Consider the following 19,453-nt stretch of genomic DNA (forward strand, 5'->3'; position numbering starts at 1 on the left):
TGAAGGAATCCCAATCCAATGGTAATGTCGTAAAATCAACAGAATTTACATATATTTTGGTAATTTGCAACCGACCCAAAAAAAATCCATGAAGGCGACTCGTGCAAGGGATTGTGGGAGACTTGGAGCAGCTTCAGCCTTAATAGGGAAGCATACATCCTATTTTTCCAGCTCACCATGACGTGTCAAATTGCAATTGGCCCAAAGTACTTTCTCCTCCGGGGGCATGCATGACCACGATCACCATATTAGAGAGGAATCCACCGAAAGAAAAGGGCTTCATTTTCTGTGTAGAGCCCTTCCTTCTCTATATCTTCTCCCCTCCCTCTGCCCTAGGTTTTCTCCATCCCTCTCGTCTCATCCTCCTCGTCGATCTCCGATCATATCCCCCGAAAATGGTGAGTCAAGTTTTCTATTTTACATTTATCTTATTATCTGTTTCCTCCATTTTTTTTCTCCAGCTCTAGGGTTTATTGTTCTTCTGTACTGATTTGCAAATTTCATTCTTCTTTAGAATATTATCGATTCCACAATATGGTCCATAATCAGTTTGTTTATTGGAACTGATTTCTCCGAAACCAGAGAGATATTGATGGATTTTAATGAGATTCATAATTCGAGTTTATGTTTTCTTCAGCTCACAGAATCGATTATTCCTTTGGGTTGTTCTTAGATCTCTGGATCTCTTTTCGATTCATCTGATAGACTTTATTTTTTTTCCTATGCTGGATTTGATGAATTGAGTTTCATCCGATTCGTGATACGGGCGGGAGATTATCGGGGCCATACATGTTATTAGATCTCGTGGCAGGACAGATGGATTATGCTTATTTTGTCGATCAGGATAGATCTCTATTTATTTAGTTGTAATTCGTAATCGCTGGTTGCTTTTGTGGCCTTAGGATTTTGCACACGCTTATAATCTAGTTAAATGACTTCGGTCTACGGATTTTCTGTTGGATTTCACTTGGTTTGCATTTTTAGTTTGTTTTTGCATTGATCTGGTTTGTTTTAACTCCAGAACAATAAAAGAACTAAAAGATACGGTTTTTTTTATATGGTTGTATGCATTAGAAAACTTTTACGGACCTTTTTAAATTACTTCTGTCTTCAATGAATTTTATTTCCTATAGATCTTGGAATCTTGACTGTTACGAGAGCTGCTTGGTCTTACTAAATTCCATTCAATTGCACAGGCTAACGCAGCTTCGGGAATGGCTGTGCATGATGACTGCAAACTAAAGTTTTTGGAATTGAAGGCCAAAAGAACCTATCGGTTCATAGTTTTCAAGATAGAGGAAAAGCAAAAGCAGGTCGTTGTAGAAAAGCTCGGCGAACCCACTCAAAGCTACGAGGACTTCACTGCAAGTCTTCCTGCTGACGAGTGCCGATATGCAGTTTATGACTTCGACTTTGTGACCGAGGAGAATTGCCAGAAAAGCAGGATTTTCTTTATTGCGTGGTAATCTTCAATGTTACCAACATTTGTTCTTTTTTTTTTATTTGTCTATTTTATTCATTTTAAGTATTTTATTTGATGAAGGTCCCCTGATACGTCAAGGGTGAGAAGTAAGATGATATATGCAAGCTCCAAAGACAGATTCAAGAGGGAGCTGGATGGCATTCAGGTAGAGTTGCAAGCGACTGATCCTACTGAGGTGGGCCTTGATGTCATTAGAAGCCGTGCCAGTTGAACATGCATTGTGTCTCTTGCAGTGGAGGTTTCCTCCATTCATTCTGCTTTACTTTTGTTTATAGTTTGTGAGACGGTGAATTTGGCTAGACATGATATTGTTTTGTTGTCCAAGTTCCACCGTACAATTCATGGCTTCTAGAACAACACCAGTGATTTTGGGTATATCTTGTTACTTGTTATTTGTGGAACCTATGTGGCGTGTCTCCTTGTAGTCTAATATCTACCGACTAATGATATGTAACTGTTTATTGGGGTAGACAAAACCTGTAGTTTGTTTTTACAACTTTGAAATGGATGTTTGGCCTTTACTATCTTTAGTTGGATTGTGGAAAAGGCAAACTTTTATTTGTTTCTGAGTTCTGTTTTCGTTGGCCCCATTTAATGGATAAATTGATTATTGTATTTATCCATTCCTACCGTTGCTTAATTCAAAGTGGATTCTTCTAGAGTTCTCCCTATTTTTTGATTGTAGCGTGAAAGACGATCATTTTAATTTCTAGATTCTGCAAAGAACATTATACTGTGGGTGAAGGGTTAGGCATAACAGTTACGTTATATCTGTTAATGTTCTCTTTAATTTATGCTACAAATTGAACCTGTCATGGTTGTCTTAGGATCATAGACTTGAATCTCAAGCATTGCTTCAAAAGCATTTCTTGATGCTTTGCTTTCATTTCAACTGATCGTCCCTAGATTGAGTAATTTGGGTGATAAAATCGGTTTTTATCATTCTTGGTTAGTGTGGCTAAAGATATAGTTGTTAAATGTATAATGGTAATTGGAACATTAACCTAATATAAATATTGTGTCTCTGGAATTTGCTTGTTAGACCCATTTTACTTTGTCTACCTCTCTGAATTGGCAACGGTAAACATGAATTTGTTCCAACTAGGTTAACTCTGCAAGTTTGTACATGGAAATGGATTGAAGGTTTAATACTTTTTGAGCTTCTTAGTTGATCCGGTGAAAAGCAATTTCAGATTGTCAATAGCTCAATGTTATTTGCCAAATGGATTTTTTGGGACTAGATAATGGGGATTTGTAGATGTCAATCTTTAGTTGTGTAGAGATTTTTGGGAAGTAGGTGCATACATTAAAGAGGTAATAAGGAGACTGGAGAAGAAATTTGTCCAAGTGCTATAATAGTAATTTGTTTAAGGTTAATGCATGATCTTTTGGTGTTGTGTGTTACTGTGTTTACAAGAGACCTTCTAGAGGGTGAAGTCATATTTCGTTGGATCTTCTCAATAGGCTAAGGAGGGTATTCATTCTTTATAGGGGTGCCAATTGGACCGGATTTAGTCCAATCCAATCTGGTCCAGTATGAGTCCATTACATATGGACCACGTTCAATCCAATCTGATGAATACTTTGTACCATTTTGGACTGGTCCAATTCAATGTCTGGACTGTTCTATCTGCTCAAATTGATTTTAATTTACATTGGCTCTAACCCAATCTTGATCCATTGACATCTGTATGCTTATCTTCTATCAACAGTTTAATTTGACCCAATGCAATATAAATCCATTTTGGCTGGACCAGGTCCAATCCAATAAATACTTTGGACCACTAAGTAGTCCAATCCAATGTCTTATTGGTCTGTCCAATCTGTCCAAATTGATTTTGATTTGGATGGGATCCTAATTGTGTGTATTGAGATGGTAGGACTGTGGTGTTTTGATAGTGATACTATTGATTGTGGTATTTGGATCTTATGGATCAAATTTTGTGGTACAATATTTTGTCTAGGTCATTCTTAGGCTTTGTCCATTTTCTGTTAAAAATGGAGGGGGGATAAGTGGGTGGATCCCACGAAATTGCAATAATCCTATGTTTGACAACCACTACAATGGGGCCCATGGACTTTTTGGAGGGTATACTGCCGAAAAATCAAATCACATGGATTCTCGCACCTAACCTGGGTAACGTTTCACCCTACTGAATGCTGTGTTTGTGAGTGTACGTAGGCAACGCTTCCCCAGGAATTACTGCCTTAGGAAAACCGTTGCATGTGCAAAACTAACGAGGCCTTAGTTTTGAGTGATTGACCACATCCTATTTTGATTTCTTCTTGATGGTCTCAGAAATTCTATATTCATTCTATGTAATAGTATTTGGATCTTGTTGTTCACATCTTAATATTGGCCGGTGATTGGCCACATCAAACTAGAATATGAATATCTTGGTTGTGTGAAAACAGTTGGCCCAGAGGTCTCCACAATATGAGTCACAATGGACCAACTGATATTTCTCAGGAATGACATATAGTGGTAGTTCTAAGCAATGTTTTAAAACACGGAGGTTAGATTTGAGGCATTCCACTACTTGGAGGCATAAGGTGTTGTTTAGAACACGAGGCGGAAGCCTCCTGAATATACTTGTTCACGGTCTGGGATTGAGTCACGATTTGCTTCTTTACTAATAGAAAATGTTCAGTCTTGAGCCCTTGGAGGCATAAGGTGTAGTTCAAAACGCAAGAGACAAAAGAGCAGGCTGTGTAGAACCCACTCACAGATCAGGCTGGGCCGGGTTCGGATTGTGTTTTGCCTATTTATTAACAAAAAATGTGTAGGCCCAAGCCTGGCCCTTATATAAAGTCTGAAGCCCGAGTGAGCACAAGGAGGTCTATGTCTCCTTGAGAGGAAGAGGAAGGAGGAGTTCTTGTTTTTCTTACTTCTTTTTGATGTAAAAAAAAAAAGATGTCTTGTATTTAGAAGAATGAGGATGCATAATGCTAGCTGAAGGGGGGTCCTTTTCTTTTATTTTCTTTCCTTTTGTATGAGGCACATGAGGTGTACCAGAGGCACCTCACCTCCCATCCCTTTGAAAACATTGATGCTAAGAAAAAGCCCATCAATATCCTATAATGCAGTAATTTAAAAGGTGTGCCTTGTCCCATGGACACTTTAAGCTTTTGGCTAGATTTGTTTGTTTGATGGATCAATCTACATTCAGCCAAATCCCATCAACTTTAAAATAAGATAGGTGGAGAGGTTTGGGGTATATAAATAGGAGAAAGAGAATCGAATGTCAATCTCTCACTCCTATGACAGTCTGCTCTCCTATTTACTGTTTGGTTGTTTTGGTCTCCTTGAAACCTTTGATCCTTATCTTTATTAGCAATTCAAAATAAGATGCGTTCACAGGGATTGCATGCATATAATTTATACTGAGTTAGCAGCAAAGAACTCTGAAATAGGTTGCAAAAACCACACCAAAAAGGATCTGATTGAGGAGAAACTGGAGAAATAGCAAATGAAGGATTACAACTTCACAGAAAGAATTTGCTGTAAACTTGATTGAACCTAAGGAGTAAGGCCCATAGACTGATAAAAGCATAGGGCACTGCCTTAGGCAAAATCTGAAAACAAAGAAGTGAACCCAATGCTTACCTATCATAGAGATGTTAAGGTTTAACTGCACTTCAATGTTCTTTAAGAGTAAAAAACTTCATAAAGTATCTTCGTAAGTCAAAATAGTCTATAGTTAAAGAGAAGTAGACAGGGTACTAAGAAGCAAGTTAGGTATAGAAACGGGACAGGTCACATGGTTTTATGTTGATTGGTTTCGACTGTTTTGAAGTTCCGGGAAGGAGAACACTGATCAATAAGAAGATGGTGATGTGGGGTAGGAAGTAGATAATCCTAGTGGGATGGGCATGATGGAGAAAGAAGGAAAATTGAGGATCTATATTATGAGAGAAAGAAATTCAAATTTGAATAGATGAGAGAAGGAATGTTGTACTTGGGAAGAGAGAAAGAAGGCTACTCTTACCCACAGGTAACTTTAGAACAAACTTTTCATTCCTCTAATTCAACTCTGAAGTTCTTTTTTTTTATTTATTTATTTGGGTTTCCCTCCACAGATTCAAAAGCAACATTTTAAAGTTAAGATGGCATGGGACTCTTCCTCCTAAAGTAACTATATTAACATTTTAGTAATTCTAGTACAGCTAAACAAATAAAAACATTTCCAAGATTAATCCACAGAAATAGATGACCCAAATCGTGTGGTAGAGTGACACCTTATGACTAAAATGACCACAACTCCCTTGAACACGCCAGTTTACAGTTTACATGATTTTTGTCTTGTTGGATAGATAACTCTATTACTTGTCTGATAACACCATTCAGAAAGACAAATAATGTGATTGTAACTCCCAACTTTTTAAAATAACCATTTAAAATGGCTAACCCGATAACTGAGACACCAAGAAACTAAAAAATAAATTTGAAGACTAGAAAAATAACAATCCCAAATACTAAAATGATATTGCTATTGGATAAGAAATTGGGAGAGGGAGAAAGCTGATATATTTCTCCATGAATTATTTCCTTGCTTCCATGCCTGACTGCCTGTATCAAATGGGATTCCTAGTATGTATGACCTTGAAGCTGAAAGGAATGCCTCTTTTCCTACTCTCCATTTTTGGTGAAAAAACTCGATTAGGTAGAAATAGGTTAACCTGTTTTTTGGTAAAATAGGTGAACCTGTTGTGCAAACTGGATTGCTGATCGAAAACTGCTTTGGTGCGTGCATGCTTTCTGAGGCAAATTGGTGTTTTTTCTTCATGATATGGTCATTGATATCCCTTCTTGAAGCACACTGGCATATCGCTGCCCCTGACCAAGGGTGTTGACTCTTGAACTCCGAAACCCATGTGTCCATCATGTATAGCACCCAACAAAAAAATCCTCTAACATGATGCGAAGGCTTCAAGCGAGAAAATTTTTATTAGTTCTTGATTGGATCTTCACTACCAACAATTTTGGGTTTCAATGTCTTTTTATCCTAAATAAGCTTTATTCTCCAACTTGGTATGTTAGGGTGCTATGTTGGCTTATTTTCCTGTTCAAGCAGTTTCAGTTTCAAGGTGTTGGATTTGGTATTTCTTTTTCCCAACAGGTGCTTCAGGAGAGATTTTCCATTTTCACGTCATAGAAACAGTACCATTAGCCTGGGCCTCGTAAAAAAGGCAAATTCAGTATATTCTTTTCTTGAATCAGTGTGTTGGAGAAAGCTGCAATCTTGACTTTATTCTGTGTTGGGATTTTCACATATTTTTAGCACAGTAATGACAATCTCTTGGTCGGACATGTGATCTTCACACACTTCTCCGTTGGTTTTGTTTCTGCCACATGACATCATGGTTGTTTAGTTTGGATTATTGATTGTGTAGTATTAGGGGTTTTGAACTGTGAATATTGAAGCTGTCCAGTCAAAGATACGGAATTAGAACCATTTTGTTTTTCTTTTTTTTTTGGTAAAAACCATTTTGGTTTAAGCTTCGCGTGGAAGTATCATTAATTTGAAAGTTATTGGAATCGAAACTACAGTAAAATGAAGTTTTCAATAAGAAACTAATTAATGAAGAGCTGCTGTTTGATTTGTACGCATCGGGAGAAAAAAATAATCCATGTTCTTGTCTGGTTTTATGTTGCAAGCTCATTGCAAATGTTCATGTTCAATTGGTATCTACTATGTAGTTGTATTAACCTCAAGTGCGAAATTCTTGTTTGCTAATTCCAAGCAAAACCTTTAGGCCCGTTCTTTGGTAAGATATTTATCCGGGTAAATATAATTAACTGGGTAAGTTTTTTTTGAAAAACACTTATATGGGTAATTGCATACCCATGTTTTTTTATTTCCTAGGTGAATAAGGCAATGACCATTTTAACTATAAAAATTTATTATTAAAAGGGCCATTCTTGCCTCATTCAAGTGTTGGCAACTTTCCCGGTTCACATCTGCACCCTACAACGTCCCACAACGCATCCCTGTATTGGGAACATTTTCTGATGATAGTACCAAAATCGATGATGTCATTATTGAGAGATGTTTCCAATACACAGCGGGGATGTATTGTGGGACGTTGTGGGGCGCAGATTTGAACACCAACTTTCCCTTTATATGGGAAAATTATTTATCCACCTAGGAATCACTTATCTTGGTAAGTTATATTCGGGGAAATAAACTTTCCAAGTCTCCACATAAATATGTGGGGGTGTGGGAATAATTTGTGGGTAGGAGATACGGAGTGATTTTCCCATGGGTTGGCGGTTCAACTACTCGAGTCAATGGGTCATTGGTTGATCTAACAGTTTTTGTCTAATGACCAAATTTGGGGTAAAACAGAACCGAGTGACTCGATGGTGCCCAAGCCAAACGGTCCAAGTTTGAAAACAATATTATTCATGGGATACAATATTATAAAATGGGGTGTCCCCCAACCTTGGTAAAAGTGAGGCTTCATCTCAAATCCCCGAGAGTGCATCTGTGGCAACCTATGTCACCGCGTTATACAGTAATTTAGTTTTTATTACAGTTAATAAAAAATATCATCTTAATCAGATATCAGAGTGTAAAGTTTTACATACATAAATGTGTAATTTGTGATCCGATTGAATTGGACCTGGAATCCTGGTCGGTGATGATTTGAATAATTGACCGCCCGGGTCAATAGCGGATTGAAAACATTGTTTCATGGTGTCTAACCACATACCTTAACAAAAAGGTTAATTTTGTTTCATATTTTTTTGGATTTACCAATACAAATAGTATTTTCGATTTTGCTCTTGCGCTCGTAGAACAGAAACATAGACAGTCACTAATGCGATCAAGGAGTGTAAGGTTTAGAAATGAAATCTCCTACTATAAATCTTTACCTAAAATTTTGGATTTCACACAGGAAAAAAAAATTCGAAAAACAAAAGATGATGCCAAAAATCCATCTTCTTGACATCGTTTCTCCTAATTTGTAGAATACTATTATATTAAAAAAAGTTTGTATAATACTATTATACTAATTCGACCTACTAAATACTGACACGAGAAAAAAAGGGTATTCTCATCTTTCTTTACTGCCGAAGATGACAGATTTTGATTTGTTAAGGCTTTATTACAGTCATTTTTCATTCCTTCTTGGTAGCAACTTTTCTTCTGAGCTTGGAGGCATTCGTGCAGCAACGGCTTAGGATTCGTGGGTTTCTTCTCGTTGTAGCCAAACAGGGGAGGGGAGAGGAGATGAGAAGAAGATGGAGGAGAGAGAGAATGACGGATGACTGGTTCAGTTCTCTTCATTGTCTCTATTTTCGACCGGAGGAAGATAAACAATAACTTGGGGATTCAATTGAAGGTTGTGTGCTGCAGAAACTAAGGAAAGAAGAAGAAGGTGAAGAAGATGACTGAGAGAAGGAAAAGTAGATGGGGCAGAGCTACCACTGTTACTTTGGTTAGGTGGTGCTGCTTCACTCGTTGCCGCTAGAGGGAAAAAGATGTGCAGTGTTTATCATATCGTCAGTTCTATTAGTCGCTGGAAGGCCCAGAATGACTTTTCTAAGTAGTTTTGGGCCTTTTGGCAAAGAAGGGGATGGTAAGATGATGACTATTTTGAATAAATTAACTTCAGAAGTCTGCCTGTTAAATGCATCGTTAACTTTAAATTTTAAACAACTTTTTTGAAGTGACGTGTTCAATTTTCATTGGAAGTCGCTGGTTTATGCAGCTACCACAGCATTTGTGCTCCCCATTACAACAATCAATAAAATTTATAAGGTCGAGTGGGGAATTCTTGATTAAATCTGCATGTAATGAGGCATTTTTAACGCATGGTCATGACTTGAGATCTATGGATGAAACAAATAAAATATGGGGCATGAAAATCCCTCCAAAATACAAGTATTTCTTTTACCTACTTCTCAATAACAAACTTCCCAATAAGAATTTGCTAATTACAAGAGAGATGAATATTAATGGATCTTGTGAGATTTGTGGGGATGAAGAAGACACAGGCCATATCTTTATAAACTGCTTGGTTGCCAAACAAGTTTGGTTGGGTATTAGAAACTCAGTTAAGTTTCCTAGCGACCTGAATGGTTCTGCCCGTGATTAGTGGAACCTTGTTTCTAGCAATGAAGATGGGGGTTCAATTAGTTGCCCTTATAGAAAAGAAAATTCTATGTTGCTTCTCTAAAAACTTTGGAAAATAAAAGAAATGTGGCTCCTCCCATTATTATTAAGAGAATGCAAAATTCCTGAGTTGAGATCCAAGTTAGTGAGGAAAGGGATGTGATTGATTAGAGGAGAAGAAAAATTATTCCTATTAGATGGTCAAGTCTTAGACTAGAGGTCATTAAAGTCAACTTTGATGCCTCTGGTATTAATGGTAGTTGTTCGATAGCTTGTATAGCTAGAGACCATATGGGCTGAATATTGGACTTCAAGGCTTATAAACTAGGCATTCCTACTATCGATCTGGCAGAGGCATGGGCTGCGTGAGAAGCCCACAATATTGCTATTAATTTTCCTAATAGGTTCATTATCATTGAGGGTGCTTCTAAGCTGGTGATCGACTATCTGAAGGGTGCCCGTTCATAATAGTATACAACCACAAGAGATATTTTCTATGTGGGGATGTGATGTCATGTTATAGTGTGGGTAGGAACTCTTGTGGGTGGAAAATCCAAGGTCTTTGTAGTTTGTAATAGGGCCAAGTGGAAAGCTTCCCTAATTAGGCGATATACTCTAGTTTAGCCAATTCAGATTGTTCATCACATTAGAGACCCGATAACTTCCCAAGCCACCCTTATTCCAACATTGCACTGCATTGAATTGGAGTTTTGTTCAATTGATTACTAAACTTTTAACTTTTCTGATTAGGTATGACCCCGTACTAAGTACGGGTCTATGATCTAAATTATTTTAATTTTTTTAAATATTCTATTTTCCCTTTCTTCAAGCCTCAATCCTCTCTCTACCTCAGTAGCATCGAGTTCTTGAGTCCTTTTAATAATAGCCTCCTTTCTGTCTTCAATTCTACCAAACTCTTCTTTGTTTCAAGCTTTGATTCTGGCTTTTAGCTTTTGTAGCTTCTTATAAAATCTATACCCCTTCCATCTAAACACCACCTAATCCTCTTCCCACCATTCTCTCACTTTCTTTTGAACATTTGGATGTAATAGCCACATGTTTTCAAATCTGAAAGGGCAAGGTCCTCCTCCTAGTCTTTCTTGAGATAGTCTATCTAGACATTGATCTGACGTAGGTCTAGGTAGGGCCCTCATCACCAAACCACCCCATACTTCCTCCCAATTTGAAGAGAATAAAATCTATCTAGTTTACAACAAAGTGGTTCTTCTTGAAAATTAGACCAAGTAAAATCAGCTTGCACCAACGACAACTCCCTCAATTCAAAAAAATCCACAAAATAGTTTTCTTCCTCATACTTGAGGTGATCCTATGGTTGGAGTTATTTGTTTCAGTGGCAAACCTGATGACATTAAAATCCCCTCCCAAGCACCACGGACCCTCCCACAATCCCCTTATAGCTGCTAATTTCTCCCAAAGCTCCTCCCTTTCTCTATACGAATTTGGCACATAAACATTTGTTAAAGCCCATTCCAGTCCATCAACTCTTCTTAATTTCACTGTAACCGTATAGTTACCAATTAATTATTCTATACAGTCCAAATCCTCGGTTTTTCAAATTGTCAAAATACCCCCTGAGGCCCCCCAAGACTGTGCAAAAGCCCAACTCAGTCATCTAGCCGACCAAATACTTCTCACCCATATCCTATCCACCTCTGATAGTTTTGACTCTTGAATCAACACAACATCTGGCTTTTCTTTTCTTAGCATTTCCCTTATCACTCTTCTCTTCCTGGAACTCCCCAATCCCCTTACATTTCAACTAATAATCTCATTGAGAAACAAACTTATGAGTAACCATAGACGCCACCTTTTGCTAACCTGACTACCTTCGTTTTCTCTCAGAATACCCCTTATCATAGTCCATTTCACATCTCAATCTCTCCACTTCACTCAATTTCTTCTTCGTCCTGTGTGACTGTAGTGTAAATTGTGGATAGAGAAAATAAATAAAAAATTGGGATTCATAACAGCATGATCTTTCGCTAGATGGTAGTAGGGTACATAGTGTAGCCCATTTAGGAGTCTGGCCAATTCTCAATTTCCTCAATGGGTCCTTCCTCAAACCTTATGAGCTGACCGACTGTCATCAAACATATCGACCTTACATCACCTATGTTACCCACCTTAATTAGCATTATTCTTCATCATCATCATCATCATCATATATATATATATATATATATATATATATATATATATATGGATTTTATCTGATCTTATGTATAACCTAATCATCAAACAGTCAAAAATCACCCCGAGCCCATCTAGAATTTTATTTAGGCTCTTAGAACTTGGGTTCCATGAACAACGAATAAGCTAGATTCCGGAAGGCCGCAATGATAGTTCCTATGGCTCAAGATCCAAGAAAAGTCCTTTTCTTCTAGCTTTAACACAAGTGCCTTAACAATATCATTCTGCACCGTCCTATCCAAATGAACCACACCGGTTTTAAGGAAAAAACAAAGAGAAAGGTTGAAAGAGAAATAAATAAAGAAAAGAGAGTGCATTATAATGATCAGAATCTCAAATATTTGTCATTTTCTGGTTTGGATCAATTGAAAGTTCAGTTCCATCATAGGCTTGTAGCACGTTGCAGATGTAGCGGATTGCCATTGTTGGCAAAATGATGGAGATATCAACTCAAATAATGCATTTTTTTCTAGGTTAACAAACAAACTAACATCAGTGCAGATTCCAATCCCATGGAATTGAGCCAATAGACCTGCTTGCAGATTCTAATCGAACAACCAATAGTGCCTTCATTAATCATTATGCAATTTTTAAGTCGGGGCCACCTGCCTGCATGGTGGTGACACAAATGGGCCAATTGGCTTCCTTCCTTGCCATGACCATGAGGATATGGTAAATTACATGAATATCCCTCCACATTGTCATCTGCGTCTCAAATCTTAACGTTGATTACCAAGAACATGGAGACAAAACTTTGCGAGATATCAAAAAAATCTAGAGCATATCGTAATACTTTTTTACTGCACACATTCGCGACAATTACACAAAAGAAGGTCCCAGTAACAAGGACAAAGCGTGCCAGATTTATTCATTAGAGTTGGTGGTGGTTATCAATGGACTAAAGCAACCACCTGGCACCAACACAGGCGGAGGAAGAAAGTACCATAATGGAGATAAACTGAACATCATCAGTGCTATTCAGATTCAACATCAAATTTGTGCTTTTGCTGGAGCGGTTCAAAAAAATTTATACAGCCACTTTGGGTGGTAGAAATTAAGCTACATGATGACGCTGATTTGTGGCGAGACTCGCTCTTATCATTGGGTCTGATGATGAGCAAAAGTGGCATACCACTCATCTCTTTTTACGTAAATGTCCAGAGTCACTTTGGAACTTGATGACGACGAAGTTGGCCCTCCACTTACATCATGATACGCGGTATCTTAGAACAGTTGGATGATACCCCATCACCACATAGGCGATGATTTGCCTTAGCCAAAATGATAGAATCTCAGTTAGCAACCTACCTCCGCTGACTTGATGACCAACTTCCGCCAACCTAGCGACCTACTTTTGCCAACCTGGCGACCTACCTCTGGTGACCTCATACACAACTCGGGCAACACAACAAAGTGACTAGCAGCACCTTGTCCAAGGCTGGCTTGTAGTACCTCATTGTTACGGGTCCAAGGGATTTCAGCGTGATGAGAGACCTCCTCAAGGACTTACCGACCTGACTTAGGTCCAGGTGGCGACTTGCAAAGCATGCTCGTTGACCTCTTCCTTAAGCAAGTTATTGTTTCCAACTTCTTCGAGATCACGACGCTCGACGTTACACTCGTTTTGTCGCACCGTCCGCATCGAAATTGATTGAACATACTCTATCTCTCTCCTCCAAACATGGTGGACGTGGTTTCCCAGGAATCTCAGACATATTACAAAAAGCTATTGGTTCCTTACGCCTATATAAATGTCTCATTTCCAACCTTAGAAGGTATGCGCAATTTAGTTCTCACAGGTCCCTAGCTCTTTCACTTTTAGCTCAATCAAAAATCTCCAATTCGCTAACTTAAGCATCGGAGTGCCCACCCCGAGTAAAGCAGCCCAGACACTCTTAACACTATCTTTTTGCAGATCGCCCCAATAGATTATATAGCTCGTCATTATTCAACTTAGCATTCGAGTCACCTTCCAACAAGGAATTATCTAGCTTAGCTTTCAAGTCACCTGCTAGCAGGGAGCTGCCAGATCATGCATCATCAGAACCTAGCATGACATCGCATTGGGAAGTGTTCATCAATAGGATGGTTCATGCCACATCAAAGTACTTAAGCTAAGTTTAAGACAGTTCGGGGAGGACCAACCTGCGATGTCAGCCATCATCTCGAAGTATTTATGTAGCCCAAGCATCTGACGAGTCATCCAACCTCATGGAAACCGACTTGCATCGATCACTCGAATTGTACCTTTCAGGCCATTTAATGCCTCCGAGATATTCGAGGGGCACGCTGCCCATGTAGCGGCGATTACATGAATTTCCCCCCCTTCTTGGGGAAATGACGAGTGGTCAACTTAGTGATCGTTCTCGAGTGTTCCCTAGGATCCTGGTGGTTGAGGCTGCTACCTTTGAATATGTTGGGGACGTTTTGGCCACCCCCCGAAGCCCATATAAGGGCAGCTTCTCATCCTCAAATGGGACTCTCTCTAATAGCTCTTTAGCTCTCATTTTGCTCTCCCAGCTCTCCTAGCTCTGCACTGACTTGACAATTGGAGCCTCCTTGCCTGGGTCCACAACCTCAAGCTCTTTGACGTCGTCTCCCTCGTAAGTACATCTCGCGCAACTACGTCTGACTCACTAGTCCAGCATGGGTCCGATCAGATTGAGCAACATTAGGGTTCACCAATCCAACACCAGGTTCTCGACTTCTCATCTTCTGGTTTTGCACAACATGTAGCAAGTTATTAAGGCTCTGTTTGAAAATGGATATAAATACAAATATGTACTATGAAAATATATACAAAATATAAGGTTGTGCACTCTTCATATTTGTATTTGTACTCCTTCCAAACGGAACTTATAGGTTATGCTTTATATCGATTAGAGGGAAATTTCAGTGAAATTAGAAGTTCTAGTGGACTAGAGACCGATTCGAATAGAGTTTATGTGAATAGTAAAGCTTTTAAAGGTAAAGCCCGGATTCGAAGATGGGGATGTAAATTGGCATATTTTTCCCTTCGAGTTTCAAGAGCAATGTTGATTAGGGAAGTCTTGGGTTTACTATAGTAGTGCTTTGGGCTTATGCTTCAACTTTTAGGCCCATTTATTTGTTTTTTTATATGTAGGTTCAAAATAAACAGCACAATCAAAACAAAGTGAGCTTCAACTGATTTTTCTTTATATATAGGATTTGGGTGTTCTATTCGTACGAGTAGATTCCCGAGAGTAACCCATTTTCTATTAATTGCATAAATATATAATAGTTATTATAAATATTGTTAATAACTAGATATTGAACCATTTGAATAGTTTTGACCATTTTTTATTTTTTAATTTTTTTTTGTCAAAATGGTCCGATCGTTTGGTCTTCGAGTCAGTTTTAAAAACCATGATGTTAGGTCATTCGAGTGTGTGACTCATATGACCCGAAAATGGAACCGTTCTGGCCACCGATTTTCGTATCGATGGTCCGACCTCTCAATTTGAACGGATGGCCCATTATGACAACAAAAAATAAAATAAAATGGCCAAAAACCATTGAATGGGTTAATGGGTTGGTGGTTCGACCACTCGGGTCAATGGATCGATGGTTGAATCAACAGTTTTTGGCCAGTGACTGGGATTGGGGTAAAACGGAGCTAGTTGCCTTGACGATTTCCAATTAAAAAATAAAAAAAAAAGGATGGCCCATTCTGACAACAAAAATTATAGGCAAAAAATTGAGTGTGTGAGGTCCATTAAGCAGTGCCATACGTGTTACGTCATTTAAGCGTGTGACTCATACGACCTAAAAATGGAATCTTTCTGGCCACCAGTTTTCAAGTCGACAGTTTGATTGTTCGGTTCGAACGGATGGCCCATTCTAACAACAAAAATAAAAAAAATAAAAAAATGACAAAAAAAAAATTGAACAGGTCAATGGTTCGACCGCTCGGGTAAATGGAATCTACTCATGCAAGTAGATTCCCACGTGAGAGTAGCCCATTTCCAATTAATTATATAGATATTGTTAGATAATTAGATATATATAATTATCTAATTATATAAATATCTAATAGTTAATATATGTTGTTAATCACTAGATATCGGACTGTTCGAACAGTTTTTATTGTTTTTTTTTTATCAGAACAGGCTGACCGTTCGACCTAGTAACCAGACCCTTGACCGGTTTGGTCTCCAGGTCGATTTTAAAAACCATGATGTTATGTCATTCGAGTGTGTGACTCATATGACCCAAAAAATTGAACCGTTATGGCCACTGGTTTTTGGGTCTACGGTTCGACCGTCTGGTTCAAATGGATGGCACGTTCTGACAACAAAAGTTAAAAAAAAACAACCAAAAACCATTGAACAGGCCAATGGATCGATGGTTCGACCACTCGGGTCAATGGGTTGTTGACCGATTGAACGGTTTTTTGCCAAGGACCGGGAATGGGGTAAAACGGAACTGGTTACCTGGACGGTTCCCAATTAAAAAAATAAAAAAAATGAATGTCCCATTCTGACAAAAAAATTACAAGCAAAAAATTGAGTGTGTGAGGTCCATTAAGCAGTACCATGCATGTTATGTCATTCGAGCATGTGACTCATACAACTTGAAAACAAAATCGTTATGGCCATCGGTTTTTGGGTCGGCGGTTCGAAATGGCCCGTTTTGACAACAAAAATAAAAAATATAAAAAATACCAAAAACCATTGAACGGGTCAATGGTTCGTTGACCGATTCAACGATTTCTTTGCTAGGGACAGAGATTACGGAACCGGTTGCCTGGATGTTTCCCAATTAAAAAAAATAAAAAATAGCTAAAAACCATTTTATGGGTCAATGGATCGATGATCCGACTGCTCGGGTCAATGGGTCATTGACTAATTCGACAGTTTTTGGCCAGGAAATGGATCCTCCCAATGATAAATACGAGTGGGAAGGTAATAAGGAGAGCGCATCAAGGAGTGGTAGTGCGACCTTGTACAATAAGCTTGGGGACATGAAGGGGAGCTTGGTTGATATTGTTTATGGTACTAATTGTGGGTTCCAAGCGTTTGGAGAAGTTAGAGCGGAGGTTTTGGAATTGGTTAATCAGTTGGAATCCTTGATTTCGACCCCCTGCTCCCTTGGAGTCTACATCCCTTCTTGGTGGAAACTGGATAACTGTAAGTGAGTTTTATTGGTTTTAATTTATTTTTTTAATTTTCTTGGTGGGAGGCTAAGAAGCTACCTATAGCTGCAGGGTTGTTAACCGAAGTGGCCGGATTGAAGCTTCTTTGATGAGGAACGACTAAGGGTCTTGCGAAAGAATTTCCACCAAAAATTCTCTTGACTCCACAGTTTCTTTCCTGGGTCCTTCAGTTAGGGTTAGTTCTATTTGAAATGGGAGAAGGAGACCTGTTTGAAGATATCACCATGGGAGATGCATCCTGTTCTCTTCAAGTTCTCAAACGAAGGGAGAAGCAACGACCGATGGAGGAAGAAAGTAGCAGCCAATGCTTTCTCACTATTTTAGGGTTTTGGATTGAAAAATGGCGAGGTAATTTTGATATATTGCAAAATGGACCGAATATAATGAAGGGTAAAATAATAAATTAACCATGCCTATTAGTCAACTTACTGTTATCTCATTGACATCGTGAGTTTTGGAGTTTTTGAAAAGCTATGGTGAGTTTAAGAGAATTCATAAAAAGTGATGGTGGATTTTGAATAATTACCCTTAAAAATTATATTTATTTATTGAATAAATCTCTTAAATTACTTTTAAATTTAACAAAATTGACAAACTGTATTGTTTTAAACTACCATTAAGTTTTTTGAAAATTGTCATCATTGTTAAATCCAAACGGAAATATTGATTTTACGTTTTAAACGGAAATATTGATTTTACGTTTTTACCCTTCCGTTAAGTCTCACACAGCGAAGAGAAGAAGGGGGCGGAGGAAGAAATCACCGCCGGTCCACTTCAACGGTAATCGACTGTCGTTGTTTACTTTTTCCTCATAACTTCATGGATTGGGAAATTGGAACTGACGAGGATATACATTTGTTAAACATTGTAGGTGCAGCTTACTTTTGAAGAGCTTAGAACCGGTGTTACCATTGTTAAGCTAACCCAGATGGACTTGCCAGAGGAGGATAGGTTGGGTTGCTGCAGTTTTTTCTCTGTTATTTATATTCTTCAAGTTTTGGGGCATTTTTTAATTGTTTTTCTTTATTGATTATTATTGTTTGCAAGTTACGATGCGGATATGGCAATGCTACAGTTGTTGAAAACTTTATCACATAAATAGGTTGTTTCAGTAGAAAATTTCACAACCATTTATCTTGTTTGAAGCCTTTTTATGATTTTAACATAAAGGCTGTATGGATAGCGGAGCCATTGATTTGGTGGTTCATGTTCGTTGAAATCTTCAATGCCCCTTTAATTCGAACAAAAAAAAAAAAGAATAGTAGAGAGATAAATGGGAGAATAGAACATGGCCAATCGAACATTTTGAAGAAATGTAATCTCCTTCCCTGTCAAGTAGATCTGCCAAGATCCCGGGCTAGTCATCACCACCACTTGGTTCGCCGTCATATCTCTCTGCCAAGACAAATACGACACCACTCCGCCGACTTGGTTTCTCCTGCAACTCCCCTGCCTGCTCCGCCGTCCACTCTTCTCTCCCGTCTTCCGACATCTATGCCTGTGTATGCAGCAACTCCGCTGCCCACTCTTTTCTCCTGTCTTCCAACATTTGCACACCGTGTCTCCTGCAACTCCCCTGTCCGTCCACTCCTCTGCCCACTCCCCTTGCCCTCTTTTTTTTTTTTTGTTGGGTTTGGGTGGAAGCCATGCTGATGGAGCATGAGTTCTTCGAGTTAGGATCAATTCGATGACGACATCTATGCTTATCGAAGATTGCGTAAAGACAATCTGATCTTTCCTGTAAGGTACAAGGTAACCCGGCTCGTCGCCTGCACCGAGCAAAACAACAGCCTATGGGCAAAACAGCAGTGGACGCCGTCATTTTCGGTTACGATGGCGCCGGTGGTAATTCTTTGCTCACTGTCAATAAGATGATGAACAGAGATGAAGATGGAGGAAGGAGAAGCAGAGTAAGAAGTAGAAAGAGAAGAAGAAGAGGGGGAAAGAGAGAGGGAAGAGGAGGGAAAGGGACGTGGAAGAAGATGGAGGGGGTCGATGCCGGTTTTCCGCCGCTATGTCGAGAGTTGGAAGAGGCGATGAACAATGTTTTTCTCTCTCCCTCTTGCCCCTATTTCATCACCGCCACTTCGACTGGCCCTGTTATTCAATAGATCTGGGACTTGTTCTTTGTCGCTGAATGCATTAGAAGCAACCGACCGCGGTAGAAGTAGGTGGCCATTGTGAAGAGATAAGGGTAATTTTGGGATTAAAAAATTTTAAACTTCACATAGTTCCATATGTGTACCGATTTTAATAGAAAAATTTATGAGTAATATAAGACAATGGTTAAACGATAAGGTTACATTTTAAGAGATTTATCTTTATTTTTTTTTCTCTTTCCATCAATGACAAATACAAACTTTATATAATAAATAAACAGAATTTATTGGGGAGAATGATGGTTGAGTCCAAGATTAGAATTTTTAGGCCCAAAGTACAGTTGAGGAAAGTGTCGGGTCA

At 38.7% G+C, this 19,453-nt stretch overlaps 1 protein-coding gene and 1 long non-coding RNA gene across 3 annotated transcripts; both read left to right on the plus strand.

Moving 5' to 3' along the window:
• Positions 1–274: 274 nt before the first annotated feature.
• LOC148870186 (actin-depolymerizing factor 2-like) lies at positions 275–2,013 on the plus strand. The gene is made up of 3 exons (XM_088969850.1): positions 275–398; positions 1,197–1,462; positions 1,544–2,013. Exons 1-3 carry the CDS (start codon positions 396–398, stop codon positions 1,692–1,694), a joined length of 420 nt encoding a protein of 139 aa, XP_088825976.1. The 5' UTR covers positions 275–395; the 3' UTR covers positions 1,695–2,013.
• A 14,743-nt stretch (positions 2,014–16,756) lies between these two features.
• On the plus strand, positions 16,757–18,121 carry LOC148870187 (uncharacterized). 2 transcript variants are annotated; one of them, XR_016107666.1, is made up of 4 exons: positions 16,757–16,967; positions 17,045–17,341; positions 17,713–17,773; positions 17,865–18,121. It is a non-coding gene; the product is annotated as an uncharacterized LOC148870187 (long non-coding RNA). The 2 variants fall into 2 exon arrangements; XR_016107667.1 differs by having other exon boundaries at positions 16,775–16,967; positions 17,039–17,341.
• Positions 18,122–19,453: the final 1,332 nt, after the last annotated feature.

This window comes from Nelumbo lutea, chromosome 2 (genome assembly GCF_056320005.1).
Source record: "Nelumbo lutea isolate HS-2025 chromosome 2, American lotus-T2T, whole genome shotgun sequence".
NCBI classification, from domain to species: domain Eukaryota; kingdom Viridiplantae; phylum Streptophyta; class Magnoliopsida; order Proteales; family Nelumbonaceae; genus Nelumbo; species Nelumbo lutea.

Coding starts and splice junctions, on each gene's coding strand:
- LOC148870186 (XM_088969850.1), top strand. Junction 1,463..1,543: donor AGGATTTTCTTTATTGCGTG/GTAATCTTCAAT, acceptor TATTTGATGAAG/GTCCCCTGATACGTCAAGGG.